The sequence below is a fragment of the Pelmatolapia mariae genome, linkage group LG1 (genome assembly GCF_036321145.2).
Source record: "Pelmatolapia mariae isolate MD_Pm_ZW linkage group LG1, Pm_UMD_F_2, whole genome shotgun sequence".
NCBI lineage: Eukaryota > Metazoa > Chordata > Actinopteri > Cichliformes > Cichlidae > Pelmatolapia > Pelmatolapia mariae.
The window spans coordinates 33,077,592-33,092,674 of NC_086227.1; the positions used below are offsets into that span (position 1 = coordinate 33,077,592).

General features: G+C 37.3%; 1 protein-coding gene across 2 annotated transcripts in view; it reads right to left on the reverse strand.

Moving 5' to 3' along the window:
- Window positions 1-2,656: 2,656 nt before the first annotated feature.
- The window catches only part of LOC134631222 (carbohydrate sulfotransferase 8-like), a 169,300-nt gene continuing 156,873 nt past the window's right edge, over window positions 2,657-15,083 (reverse strand). For both annotated transcript variants that reach the window (XM_063479332.1, XM_063479343.1), the window contains 2 exons: window positions 10,981-11,018; window positions 2,657-6,767 (listed from right to left, as the gene is read on the reverse strand). In XM_063479332.1, coding sequence (XP_063335402.1) covers window positions 5,595-6,767; window positions 10,981-11,018 — 1,211 coding nt within the window. In that variant the 3' untranslated portion in view covers window positions 2,657-5,594. The remainder of the gene's footprint in view (window positions 6,768-10,980; window positions 11,019-15,083) is intronic.

Consider the following 15,083-nt stretch of genomic DNA (forward strand, 5'->3'; position numbering starts at 1 on the left):
CGCACGCACGCACGCAGGCACGCACATACATACACAAGCATGCACTTACATACATACACAGATACAAGTGCATCGTAAGACTGCTATTTGTTTATGTTAAAGTAATATCATTTTTGATAGGTAAATTGAAAAAAAATGAAATGCTTGAAAAAAATGCTGCTGTGACAGATTTTACTTCCTTTGAGTGTGTGAGAATCATACAAATGACTGTAAATTTAGGCAACATAAGGTACCTACTTTAGTCTAATAACAAAATGGAAATGAAACGAGTCCTTTCCCTCAGAACTGACACTTTATGGCTGTGTGATGGAAGAATAAAAGCACCAATTTGAAGGCACTTAGATCTCAAAATGAAAAGTTGTACTCGCAGACATAAAACATGCATTGACAGTTATTTGCCAGCATTTAGTTTTGTGAGCTGATGTGACTTAACCTTCAGGGATTCTAATATGAGTCCTATCCCTTTGAGGCACATAATGGATAGACATGACTTACTGTTTAAAGAGTTAACTCTCAACACTGTTAATTTAAATATTAATCAGTGCAGCAATAGAAATATCCTACTGAGACCACTGTTATGTAAAACCACGTTTGGAACTCAGGTCACAGACACAATAATTCAGAGTGTTGGTACATTTAATTTTATGGACACTAGAGACAGGAAACATAATTTGTGTTTGTCCCTTTGATCTTTTGAGGATTGTACTAACACTTTATTCATTTTGCTTTTAAAAGGGATACTCTTTTTCTAGAAGGACTTACCTGTATATGCTGGGATATAACACATATAAGCACATTTATGATGTACATTTATAGAGTAACTTTTTCAGTTTTGTTACATTTAAGTGACATTTAGAAAAGTACTTTTACATAAACTCTACCTAACCAAAAAAGCATAACCCTTTGTAAAATAGGGAATAACTACTGGTAGATTTATTTAACATTATTATTCTGACTCTATAGTATATTGCTGTATGCAAAACTGAGCAAGTGGATACAATTGTACTATTATACTTTTAGTTTTACTCGCTTATAAGTCCAGCAGTTTGAAGGAATTTTTTTTTTTAATTGTGTTTTTCTTTCTTTCTTTCTTTCTTTCTTTCTTTCTTTCTTTCTTTCTTTCTTTCTTTCTTTCTTTCTTTCTTTCTTTCTTTCTTTCTTTAACACTTGCTGTTAGTTGGGTCTCTCATGGGGGGAACCTGCTCTGTGCATCAAAATAATTTCCATTCCAGGATCTTGATTGGTACAGTGACATTGTGTGCTTGGGGTGGCATGGTGGTGAGGCAGGAAGGTCCTGGGTTTGAATCTGCCAGCTGACGGGAGCCTTTCTCTGTGGACTTTGCACGTTCACGCTTGTCTGTCTCCCCTGTAGCCTTGACTGGTGACATATCACTGTTGACAAACCACTTCCTTGCAACCTGTCTGGGTGTAGCCCACCTCTCACCCCCTGACAGCTAGGATAGGCTCCAATCCCTCTGTTACCCTGAATTGGATAAGCAGTTAAGAAAAAACGATGAATATGTGTATTGATTGAGCAGTAATAACTCTCCTCCTGTTCATGTGTTGATTACTTCACTCACCTTGACAGTTTGGCGGTTATATCTATTCTAGATTGATTACCATTTGGCAGAGAAGGGCATGATGCCAAGAAGTCAGTTCTCCTTGTTGTATCACATTCCAGCATTGCAGATGTGCCATAACAATTGTGGCTACATGAGTTCAATTTTTAACCGAGCAGCTTACATGTTAGTTTTTTCTTAATATCGTCTTCTAAATAAAAGAGCATCAATATCTGGCCTTTGTTATTTAAAACAGAATTAATATTTTGTTCTCATACCAGTATTACCATGACTGCCAGCTTTCACAGAGTATCTTTTTACTTGTACACTTAATCAAACAATTTTCATCCTCAGTTGCATCCAACAACGTTAACATCACCCACTACAAACTAAAATATTCACTCATCTCTCTGACTGCCTCGTATTCTTGAATACCTCTCATATTAGTCACACACTGCTTTGTTTCAGAAAGACAAAAATGGCAACCTTATGAACCCTTCTGTGAATCATACCTGTTTTCATCTATCACTGTACAGTACTGCTCTAATAACACATTCTTGGAAGCCATGCGCTTATATTCTGAAATATACAAAATGGTCTAAAAAACAGCAATAGTGTCGATCAAATTAATTAAAGGCACTTGTAAACTATTTGTTGATTTCTGTAGGCAGGACCTCAAGCACTACATTGTGAGAGGGGAAACCTTTTATGGCAATTTTAGTTGAATAAGCAATTGGTCAATTTCAACCTGGAACAGCTTCATGTGTAAAACCAACTTTGACTATGTTGGTAATTTCCTTAACTCCTGTAACCCACACAATATGGACTTGGGATTTGTAACTACAGGGCAACAGACATTAATGTCAGAATCATTTGTTGTAACTTTTGGTGATATTTGGTGAAAATTTAAAAGGTAATGACATATCCAGCAGCATTATCTGCACTTTAGTTCTACAAATACTCTGTAATTAGCACTAAAAATAAACTAATACATGGTAAAAATTTTTATTTGGAGTCACACATGGCTCTGGCTCTAATGCTGCTGGTTTACATTCTGGAGCTCTTTAGTTCTACAAAGCTCACAAATCACTTAACTCGAGATTGACAAACAACATTTTTTTTTCAATGAAAAAAATAAATAACACATAAAAATGCTAAAAGACAGTTTATTAGCAGACACTCATCAGCCAGAAATAACCTCCTGAAAAATATCTTCCTGAAATACACCATTTGATTGGCAGTGTAAAATAAGGCAAAGGGCTTAAGATAATCTTTTTTTTTTTTTTTACAGATTTGCACCAACAATAAACTGTTATACATTCACTTGTTACTGTAGTTATGCTTTTGATCTGTCCGTATACCCACAAAACCAAGAAATCTTCTTTAGAAGGGGGGCAGGGACTGACAGAGTATTTACAAAAGTAATACTCATCATAATGCATTAGCTGTTTTGGCCAAAGATTGGCTACACCTACATAGATTTTGACCAGAACCTAAACAAAGGTTAGATTTTGGCATTGCAAAAGCCAACACTACACTGACAAAAGTTCATACAGTTACCATCACCAAAATTATTAAAGGTCTTAAAAAAGTATTATAGAGTGTATAGATTTGAATAATATGATTTCCCTCTTTTCTCTAGGCAAATACAACTTTTGTTACCATAAAATAAATTTCCAGTGAGCTGCAAAGGACATAACAGAGCTAAATAGCGACTACTATTTTATTGGAGATTACCCATAGGTTGTTCAGAGAATCTAATAAATCAAATCCATCTTTGCCGCCATTAAAATGACTTTTTCTTTAATCAAGATGTTTATTTTGGTGTGTTATACACCATTTGTAACCACTTCTGATTGTGGCATGTTTACCATTTCACAGCTTAAAGATGAAACAGTAAACCAAGTTGATTTTAACTAAATTTAAATTTTTTGAATCCTTGTCTGGGTTTTACGTTACGTTAAACTCAACATTTATTATATTTAATAGTTCCGTGTTTTTCTTTTTAACTCAGGTGAAAACCTAGAGTATTTAACCTCACAACTTTTTGTTCCACTGGTCCTGTATTTAACATGTTTGAATGTCTAAAACATGTTTAAATATCTGATTGCTTAGGACCTAAAAACTGCTGTTTTTTGGGTTTTTTTTTGCAGTTTTAACTAGTGCACATTATATGTAGTCTGACCTGCATCATGTTGCATATTAAAAAGAAAGAAAGAAAAGAACAACATGACTTGCCAGTTGGGTTTTGTGTTGGGAATAGTAGTTTAGCCATGTTGCACAAAGGATATGATAGCTGCAGCTTTCTTGTGTATATATTTTTATGAAAAGATGTGCGGTGGGGTTAAAAACATCTAAACAGGTAGTTCAGTACTACACATATAAACACACAGCACGGGTATGCTATGGGTAAAAATGTCCTCAGCTTGGATGGCTAACTAGGTGGAATGCAGCTCATTTGTACAGGGTCTATTATCCCATTGAGCATCAAAATGAATCTGGGATAAATAATCAAAGAGCTAATTTCCAAAATTGTACATATCCATTTATATTAAACAAAATCTTACCCTAACTCCAAAGCACCAAAGAAGATCAATTCATTACTCAAACATAGCTATTTGCACTTTTTAAATGCTGCATCAATAGTTTGCAGTCATTTCAATTTTTTTTGAGACGTGTTGGTTTTCAGCTGGTGGATATTTTGTTTTGGAAAGAAACTCTTCAGTTACACAACACTCTACACTGATATTACTGAAAGAACAACAAATGACATCAAAAAGGAAATAACCATCACCAAGAAGAACTGAATATATATATCTATATATATATATTTATATTTTAGAAATACATAGAAAAATATATATTCATCTGAATGCCCATTATACAATTTTACACAGTAGAGTCAGAAAAAAGCCTATATGTTGGTATTGAATAGCTATGTTATATACAGAGGGGATGGGTTGCTTTATAATATTATGAGGTGGTTAAAGTGGCAGATAAAGAAGTTTGTGCAAACTTGTTATCTGTTTCTTGCTGGAAAGTCCAAATTGTACATTACTGAAAAATGTCATATGTAATATGAAAAAAGTGTTTATCTGTTTTTTGTTTTTAGCCTGTATTTTTTTAAATTTCCAATACCATCGACTGGTAAATCAGTAACACTAATAGATATTGAGAGATATTGATAGCAACACTTTATACCCTGCATTTAGACACCCTATTGATGGAGGCCCTACAGCACATGTATGTGTTAGGCAAAAGCACAAAATGACAAAGTTAGAAGTATAAAATGCTACAATAGGCGCACACAGCTTCCAAGTGGGCAGCACTTGACACATTTAAAGATTTATAGTATTTGTAGTGTTTCATTTAGTTATATTTAGTAAAGCCATTCACATCAAATATCTGTATTAGTATGCACTGATACATAGAGGTATATTGATGCCTAACTTGCCCTAGGTCAAACAGTAAATGCAAACATTTTAAATCATGAAAGGGTTTGACTGTGAACGATTTAAGAATACCAAGGACTCAAGCTACTACATTTATGAATATTGTGGTAAGTGAGATAAGGGACTTGGAACGCTTTTCTAAATTCAGGTATGTGGTTGAAATCTATGGTAAACTTGGTGCTTAAACCATAAACAAACATTTACAAATGCTATTTGACCTAGAGTAAGGCATATTTTTAAAGCCTGTTCAACAATAATAAATCTTTTTAGAAGCTTAATGTTTACAGTTTTAAATTTCTACCTCACCATCTGCTAGTACTTAATAAACGCTTCGCATTTTAGGACAATTTAGAGTATTTAATACAACAGCACACAAACTGTCTACAAATCAATATAATCTGCTAAAAAAATGTAATTAAAGTGTTTTTGAGTGAAATTTGGTCTCTCTGATCTCTCTGCTAAGACGCAAAGACCTATTTGAGCATGTGAGTAAGGACTGGTATGGTAAAATTACAGTTATGGTAAAAATGTAGTGGAATGTGACTGTGAAAATGTGACGTGAAGCAGTCACATAATTCTTAAGTCAGTATAAATCTTTAAAAGGCTTAGAATAGTTAAACATCAGATAGTCCATGTAGTAGAAGTCATATACTCGCTGTCTCTCCAACGCGCTAACCTGTGAAAAGTAATTTTCCGTGATCTGCATAGAGGTCCGCTTGTCACTTGGGTTCCTGTCTTTAAAACTGGGCAGTGTGAGGTTAGGTGGTGCCCCAGCCAATCGCAAGAGAAAGTTAGACTCTTCTTCCATGTTCTCAAACTTGCCGATAAAGTCGTAATCTATGAGGCAAGGGTTGCACAGCTGATTTGCCTGCTCCCAGTGGATGTCCATTCCTACGGGCCGGTGGACATCTAGCAGGTATTGGACAAATTCTTTAAATGTGACCCCATTTCCTGTCTTCAGGGCTGCTTTTGATGGGTTCACCCTGTATTTGGAAATGATGGGTTTCCCAAACAGGGAGTGGTAGTAGTTGTTGGGATTTTCAAACTTGTCCCGGTAAGCTGACACCATTCTCTCCAAGGGCTCACGGACAAATATGACTTTGGTGTAGGTTTGCAGACGGTGCATGATTCCCTGTTGGTCAAAGCTATCAAGCTTCTTGAGATGCTGCCCGTAGTGGACTGTGTCATGCTTAATACTCTGAGTGTTGGAGGCCTTACCCGCCAGCACCATCAGGGTTCTCTTCCAGTTGGAGCATCCTGCCTTGGGGACTTGGCAGTATAGCAACTTGTACTTGTCCTCCACAAAGATGCTTTTCACATGATGACGTGTGATGGTCTTTGAAATGCTGCTTTTGTACTTAGCACAGATTTCCTTCATCAGTTGCTGGCGTGCTTCCAGGATACCGGAGAGCTTTTGCCAGCTCTCTGGAGAAAAAAAGCCTGATGTAATGGAGGAGAACATTGGGGATAAAGTTGAAATTGAAGATGAGGATGAGACTGAGGATGAGGAAGATGAGGAAACGGTATTTTTGGTGTGTCGAATTGGGGGACTTGTTTTTAGCAGTTTGCGTTGTCTTTTCGTGACATGAAGGGAACCTATGTCCTGCTCCTGAGACCCAGGGGAGGATGTTTTTCTGCTCTTCTCAAAATGTGGGAACTGCATTGGAGGAATCGCACTGGACAGGATGTTTTCTGTAACTTGGAGGTCCTGGAAACTATCAGATTTGCCTCTTTCGCGGTCCCGAGTGGAAAGTGTCTGTAAAACAATGACAAAACAGGTTAGAGTTGATAGCTGCAGACCTCTTTAGACTAAACAAACAAGGACAGTTTCAGGTGGCTATGCAAAGAAGAACCATTAATATAAATATTTTTATTTATTAATATGGTATATATTATAGTTTCAATGTCAGAAATGTACCCCAGATTTTTTATTCTTCAACTAGCCACTTGATGGTGCTGTTTCACTACAGCTTAAAGGTCTAACTTTGGTACACACAAATGTCACACACTGGCCAATGCCATCTATGACCTATCAATAAACTGAGCTGTAATGCCATATAAATGTCTTATAAACACTTAATGAGGAATCCAAATTAGAATCATCTACTGCCTGATTACTATCAGATGATGCCCAAGGCCATCACGCATTCTGACATTTTATTTCAATTAAATGCTGTAATGGCATCATAAAGCCAATGGACTGGATGTATAATTTTAATTTTACAACAGACAAGGTGATGAGACCACCATGAATCTTGGTTCATCCCTCTCCAGACGTAAATGGTCATATTCGTTCATCTGGAGGGAGGAAAGGATGGGGGGGAAGGTCCTTGTGTGTTTAAGGTGAGTGCAAGGCAGATATTGGTACACATTCTTCAGGGTTTACACCGGTGTAAGTCTCTCTCTGGTGCTGATGATCACAGCAGAGAGACAGAGAGAGCAAACAGGGGTCAGCTGAAAGAACATAGTAGGAACTACCTGACCATTGTAGTTCATAGTATGAAAACAGTTTTGTACATTTTCTAAGCTACAGATCTATATTTAAAGTGGATCGTTACATGTTTTGTTCATCAAAGAGTGAAGCCCTAGACCACGTATTGTTTTGAATGTCCATATGCGTACAATGTAATATTCATAGCAGGTTGTCATTAAAAATAGATGATGTATCTTTATTTATTTTTTATGATATAATTTATTTTATTTATGATCCAAACTGAAAAAAAGTGATTATTTTGGCTAATTATCTAAGTGTTTGCACTTCCTTTTTCATCCCCAGCCATTTCATGTTGCTGAAATTTATGGAAAAACGTTAAATCTTGATGATCAGTCTTGCTCTTTTATCTTAACTTTCCTTTTTGTGTATTTTGTTTTAGCAATTTAATTGGTTGTTAATGTCTTTTTTCTTTTTAAAAACTTTCTCATTACTTGATTAAAACTGGCTTTTAAGTGATATATTCTTTTTTTTTTTTTTTAGCACTTCACCATCTCTTTTGCTAATTTTAAGTGAACTCTATTTTTTTTGTTATGTATGTTTATTCCTGATATTATTTGTGCTAATGATGAAAAATATAGCACATTAAAGCCTCAGCTCAAATCCTCATTGCCTTTTATAATGATGTTTAAAACATTTAGAACACATTTTGTTGTTTACTCAAACTTTTCAAAGGTTTTAATTCTGCTTTATTTGTTCAGATGAGAAAAATTCCATTTACTTTAATTCTAACTTGTTTTTGTGCAGGTTACTTGCTAATAAAAACAAGAGTTGAAGTCAAAATATGAAGTGATGTGGAATCACAGGGAGGGATAATCATAAGTTATAATTTCTGTAGTTAATAAAATTAAAAAACCCTAATAATAAAAAGAAATGAATGAATATGACTGTTTTTCCTTGTTAATGACCAAAACACAGCCACATCTTTATTTATATATTACATTACATCTACATAATCTACATTATGGCTAATAATATACAAATAATTGTATTGTTCCTGCCCATATTGATTGCATCAATTAAAAATTCACAACATAGATGGGGAAAATGCATGTGAACAAATGTGGAGGTGTAGGTTACAGTAACCTTAAGCTTATAAAAGGTATGTATGTAAAAGGGTGTGCTAACTGCCCCTTCTCCTCTGTGCCCAGAGCTACCAAACAAAATTTTGTTGTGTGAACACAAAATGGCAATAACCTTCTTATGAGTTTGCAAGATGCATCTGCAGTTTTTAGGCAGAGTCAGGAAGACCATTATGTATTTGTTTTAACTGCTTGTTAATGCAAATACCTAAGCAGACAAACACTTGGAAATAACTCCCTGCATGTTGGCATGACAAAGACAAAGTGCTGAAGTTTAAATCTAGCAACAGAATTGGGAAGAAGATTTAGGAGACTTTGAACATGGAATGATTGTTGGACCCAGTGAGACTGGTTGGAGTATTTTAGAAACAACTGATCTGCTGGGATTTTCCCACATAACCATCTCTAGGGTTTAGAGAGAATGATCTGAAAAAGAGAAAATCTCCAGTGAGCAGCAGTTCTCTGAGAGAAAATGCCTTGTTGAAGTCACAGGTCAAAGGAGAAAGAAGAGACTGCTTCAAGCTGATAGGAAGGCAGTAGTAATTCAAATAACTACCTATTACATCCAATGTATTCAGAGGAGTGTATCTGAACGCACATTTATCCTTGAATTAAATGTGCTACAACAGCAGCAGAAGACTACACTGGGCTCACCAAAATTTGACAATAGAAGATTGGAAAAACATTGCCTGCTTTAATGAGTCTCGGTTTCTACCGTGACATTCAGATGGCAGGGTAGGAATTTGGCATAAATAACATAAAAGCATGGATCCAGCCTGCCTCTTAATAATGGTTCAGGCTATAGATGGTGGTATAATGGTGTGGGGGATATTTTCTCAGCATGTTTTGGCCCTATTAGTACCAACTGAGCATCGCTTAAATGCCACAGCCTGAATGTTGTCTCTAACCATGTCTGTCCCTTTATGACCACAGTGTACCCATCTTCTGATGGCTGCTTCCGGGCAGGATAACCCATCATGATACAAAGCTCAAATCATCTCAAACTGGTTTTTTGACCATGACAGTGAGCTTACTGTACTCAAATGGCCTCCACAGTCACCAGATCTTAACCCCTGGGATATGGTGGAACGGGAGGTGAAGCCAACAAATCTGCAGCAACTGTGTGATGTCATGCCAGTATGGACTAAAATCTCTGAGGAATGTTTCCAACACTGTGTTGAATCTATGCTATGAAGAATTAGGGGAGTTTTCTGAAGGCCAAAGGCGTACCAATTAACATCTGTGTTCATGTCTCTAAAATACATATATCACTGAATAGACAGAGTTGATAGTAGGATAGCATAGAGGAAGCTGCTGAGCTCCAACAGAAACCATCTCCTCTCATCTAAAGATTGAAAAGAAGAACCTTTACCCTTGACGCCTCTGCTGGGAAAATGTTTTGAGGACTTATGAAACAGCTGAATTATTTGGGAACGCTAGGCAGCACTATGTCTGAACCTTTGGAAGCATCATTCCAAAGGTGATGCACAGTTAAGAGAGCATTACAATTTATGCTTTTCTGCCTCTGGGCCTGGGCATTTTGGCATCGTCACAGCGAAAATGAACTCCCACATTTAAAACAATATATTAAAGGATACTGTCATGATGCCAGGCGATGCAAGCGTAAGCGTAAAATGACCCCAAACATTAAAGTAAATCTACCGAATAACTTCAAACAGAGCAAACAACAGAAAGAAAATCCACCTTTTGGAGTGGCCCCATCAGGGACCTTAATCCAACTGAGAAGCTGTGGCATCAAAAGAAAACAGTTCATGCCAAAAAAATATGGCTGAATAGAAACAGTTATTTAAGGAAGATTGGTCCAAAATGGCTTCTGAACAATATGCAGGTCTGATCTTGCAGTTATAGAATGGACCTCCTGTTTGATGACTCAGAACAAGATTTGTCCAGATATTAAATCAAAGGGTTCAATTATTGTTATTATTATTATTTTTTAAATATTGTGAATATTTAATGTTAAATAAAGAAAATCATATTTGTATGTTACTATATAAGCTTAAGCCCATGTGGATGTCTGTATTTGTGACTTAGATAAAGAACACAATGTACTTTTTATACCTGAAAAATGCTGAAAATAGTAAAACAAAAAGAATAAATGCAAGAAAAAAAATTTTGCTGTGGGAGAACAGAGGAAAAAAAAACTCCAGGTGTGATAATACCCCGAGGAAACTGGCCTGGTGCAACTGGGATCGTTTACTCACTAAACTCAGCTTCAGTCTGACTGGCTGAATGCACAGTGTGAGGTCAGCCTTTCTACACAGATGCTATCAGACACGCTGAGAGGTACAAGGCTGACAATCACTTTTTTTGCAATAGATAACAGGTGGGAGCAACCTGTGTGTATGTGTTTTGGGAGAAATGGAGTAAACACATACCTCTCTGGACTGCCGTGGAGTACTTCCAAGCTTCACGCCTGGAGAGAGAAGAGAAAAAAGACAAGAAAATCAGTGCTTAGGCAAACAACATGTATTTTTGTCCTCATAGAAGAAGCTGGGAACCTCAAATACACCTCAGACAACCTCCAATAATTTAGTGCTTCTGTTCAGTTAGCACATCTTCTTTCATCCCGAGCAAACTAACACTGCTTTACTGGTCCAAAGAGGTAGGATAGGTAATATTATCTGAGTAATGAGTTGCCACCAAGTATGAATAGTTGGTAAATGAGCTGTGCTCCCTGTAATAAGCCCTTTTCAGTGAAATGTGGGAAAAAACCCCTAAAGAAATAAAACCGATCTTTAACTGAAAATGAGAGATCCAAAAAACCAACTAAGCAAAGTAAAAAAAAAAGTTTTAAAAAAGAGGTCAGTTACAAACCAGAAGAGAGAATGACACACAAACTGAAAGATACATTTTTTTGAAATTCTAGAAATCAACAGGAGAGCGATGGAGACATATAGACTGGTTATGTGGCAGCCTTGGTGACAGGTGGGATGTGTATTGGCAGATGTGCAGCAGCAGGACAGACGATGTGTTTAGTGGTCTGTCTCCAGCTGGACATCTCTTTTTCCTTAGGTACCCCACCCCTCACCTCACTCCCTTTCCCACCCCTCCCATCTGATATGTAATCAGGCTGACAGCTCTGAATGGGGCTGCATGGCTGCTGATGGGGTGAGCGAAGACACCTCTGCCTGAGTGGCTTGTCACTTCCAATATGAGGATGGAAGTGATAGGAACCTGCATGGGGGCTGGGGGGGCTGAAGATGCAGGCCACAACCTTTCCTAAGTGATGAGATGTGCAGAGCCCTATCTCACACATCTCACACTTAAACACGCCTCAGTGGGGATAGAATAAAACATGCTGCCTAGATGCAGTGTTGTTTTAGATTAGTATGCGCTAGAGAGCTCTCTGTTGCTGTCTGGCTCTGTGTGTTGAATCTTTGTCTTCATTCTTCTGAATGAGACACTGGAGGAAGAGGCTAAGGAGGAAAAAGAAGAGTGGTAGACTAGGGAGGCGGCATGTGACATTTCCTGATCGTGTTTGGGTGTTGCCAAAACATTTGATCACTTAACACTAAAAAGAGCAAGATGGGCATCTCGAATTTCACTTTATATTGAAATGCGAACATATAAATATTTATCGTAACAAACGCAAATATTATTGTCAGGCAGACACATCCTAGCACAAAAATACCAACGGTCTTTGAGAGTCTGTTGTTCTAAAGTGAGCCCCTGGTAGCACCGAGCACCTTGTCAAGACACATGCGTGGTTATCGATCTTGAAAACCCCATCAAGGGAGTAATTGAAATCTCCAAAGGTTTAATTGGTTTCTTCTAGGAGGTGTTTTGTCTGGCTGTTGATACATATTTGTCCAAGCTTGTGATACGATGACTATATCACCTTCCTGTTTCGTGCTGCACACTCAGTCTGAGAGAAAATGTTAAACCTCTCATTGCATCATTTTAGTGAATCATTAACAGAACTGTGAGGCGATAAGATAAGGTATGGGAAATTCTTATGATACATAATTATGACACTAATAACATTTTTAAAATTGCTCCCTTATTTACATAATTTGTTCTGCAAAGGCAAAGGCTGGAGAAACAGGAAAAAAGAAGTGAAACAAGGCATTTAAGCCTAATGCCTTGAAATGAGCATGAAGGATAATTTGTTGTCATGTTCAGCACTTGTGAGTTGTTAAAATTGATTTGAAAATGAATCTGACATGGCTTGATTTGATTAAAATGCTGTTGCAAAGAGGGTTTGAATTTCAGTGCTGAAAATGCAATTCTCTCAAGTTGGGAGTCAAAATTACATTTCAAGAGGAAAAACATTTTTCCATGACAGCATATAACAGAAACAAGTAATATGACATTGTAAACAGGATTTCAGGAGGATTTGTAAACATCATTTATCTTTGTAGTATGTATTTGGTTGTGGCTAGTAGTTGCTGTTTGATTGCAATTTCACACTCAGTAAATTCTACTCAGTATAACGAAGCTATTGATTTCAACTCCTGTGCAGTGAAACAGTAATAATTGATCATTGTGATACATTTGATTTACCCTTTCAAATTCACATATAGATATAAAAGCTACAGTTGATGTCCATCCTTTTTTATCTCCCAGAAGTTATATTAACTAATCTGATGAATCCAGAGGTCAAAACTGTATCCAGATTTGTTAATGTACACTGCGTCATTCACAAAAGGGACTTGCTACAGCAGTACCACATGCAGGATAAATGCTTCAATAGGAAATTCTATGCTGGGGAGAAAAAGTCAACCAATAAAGTTAAGGTTGTTTTTACACCCAGATATTAAATGTCACTTTCTGGTAGTTCTCCTTTTGAAGCTCTAAAGGCTTTCAGTAAGCAAGTCTACATGCAAGATACGGCATTTATAGCAGAGATCAAAAGAAGTCCTGTGTTTAGCTTTGCTTTGATTTTCAGGTATTTGACTGTAGTTTTTTTTGATGATAGAGAACTATTTAATAGCACAATCTCCTTTTGAGTCTTGTCCTCCGTTGCCCTCTAAAATAACCTTGAGCTGCCACCACTTTTTCACAGACAAAGCCATGAATATTCATGCAGACAACCCAGCATTACTGCAAGGATCCACATAAGCAAAGGCCACATCATTAGCAGATCCATTATCATCCTTCCCTCTCAGATATCCTTATGCAACTCTCTAACAGAGACATACATCAAAGATTATCTTTTTCCCTGTCACTGCCACCGAGGAGGAGCAAAGGACAAAAACAATGCGAAATAATGAGCTTGTTAAGTGAAGGATTGTGGCCCTATGTTCTGGAAGAACTTGTTAAATGCCTGTTTTTAACTAGTGAAGGGCCAGGAGGGTGCTAAAAGCCAGACAAGGCGTGTCCTTCTCCAGCCTACAATTCAGACTAGTGATGCTGCGCCACTATAAACCTTTCATTAGTCATTCAGCACACTAAGGCACTGTGACCCCAACCAGCTGCACTCCTCTCTCTCTCTCCCAACAAACCACCCACACCTGCACTCTGCACACACGCTCCTCCTCCACTTGACTCTGTGTGGGAATACAAGGCTCTGGTATGCTGGAAAAACGCTTGAGAATGGTGGTATTAGGCTTTGAGCTCTGGTCCATTGATGTTTTAACTTGTTGTGGTAAGAGATAAAACGATGTTTTAAAATCCTCCAGGACTGGGCCAGAGAGAGCAGCTGCTTGGGGGGAGGAGGAGGTGATGGGTGAGCAATCAGTGAAGCGAGATTAAAGATGTGCTTGCAGAGACTCTCTAAAGACCAAACACAGACCATCTAGAATTTGTGTGCCTTGTCATCTGAAGATTAGCTTGTGAGAGGAAGCCACACAAAGCACAGGTTTGGCGAAAAATGAATCAGTAACAGATTTCTAATCCAACCATTGACAACATACTGTAAATGAAGAAAACACACACACACACACACACACACACACACACACACACACACACACACACACACACACACACACACACACACACACACACACACACACACACACACACACACACACTAGACAAATGATTTCCTCTAGTTTAGTGATACAAACCACATTCTTTTTTAATGACAGCATCTAAAAACTCTTCAGTATGAGTCCTACAGGAGGACATGATTAAACAGAGGTTTAGCCTGTCTGAAAAACTGATTTGAAACTATATTATCATGCCTTCATATAGAAATCAAGGAAATGTGGTGGACAATGACACATCAGTGATATAAAGATCCCAGAAAACTAAACAAGAAGCAAAGGGTATGTTTGTGTGGGAAGCACACTACTAATGTCGACAACTGGTCTGAAGCTTTGACATATCTGACTTAAAAATAAAATAAAAATACATAAATAAATACAAATAAAACCAACAAAAAACATGTCATTTCACCTCATAAAACAAATAAAACAAAGGAAGTGCCAGAGCATCATCTTCTGTTGCACTCAACAATTCATAGCCAGTCTCCTAGGCTTTTATTGTAGCTTTTTTTTATTTTTTCTTTATATGTGTTTGTAGTTTTCATTAC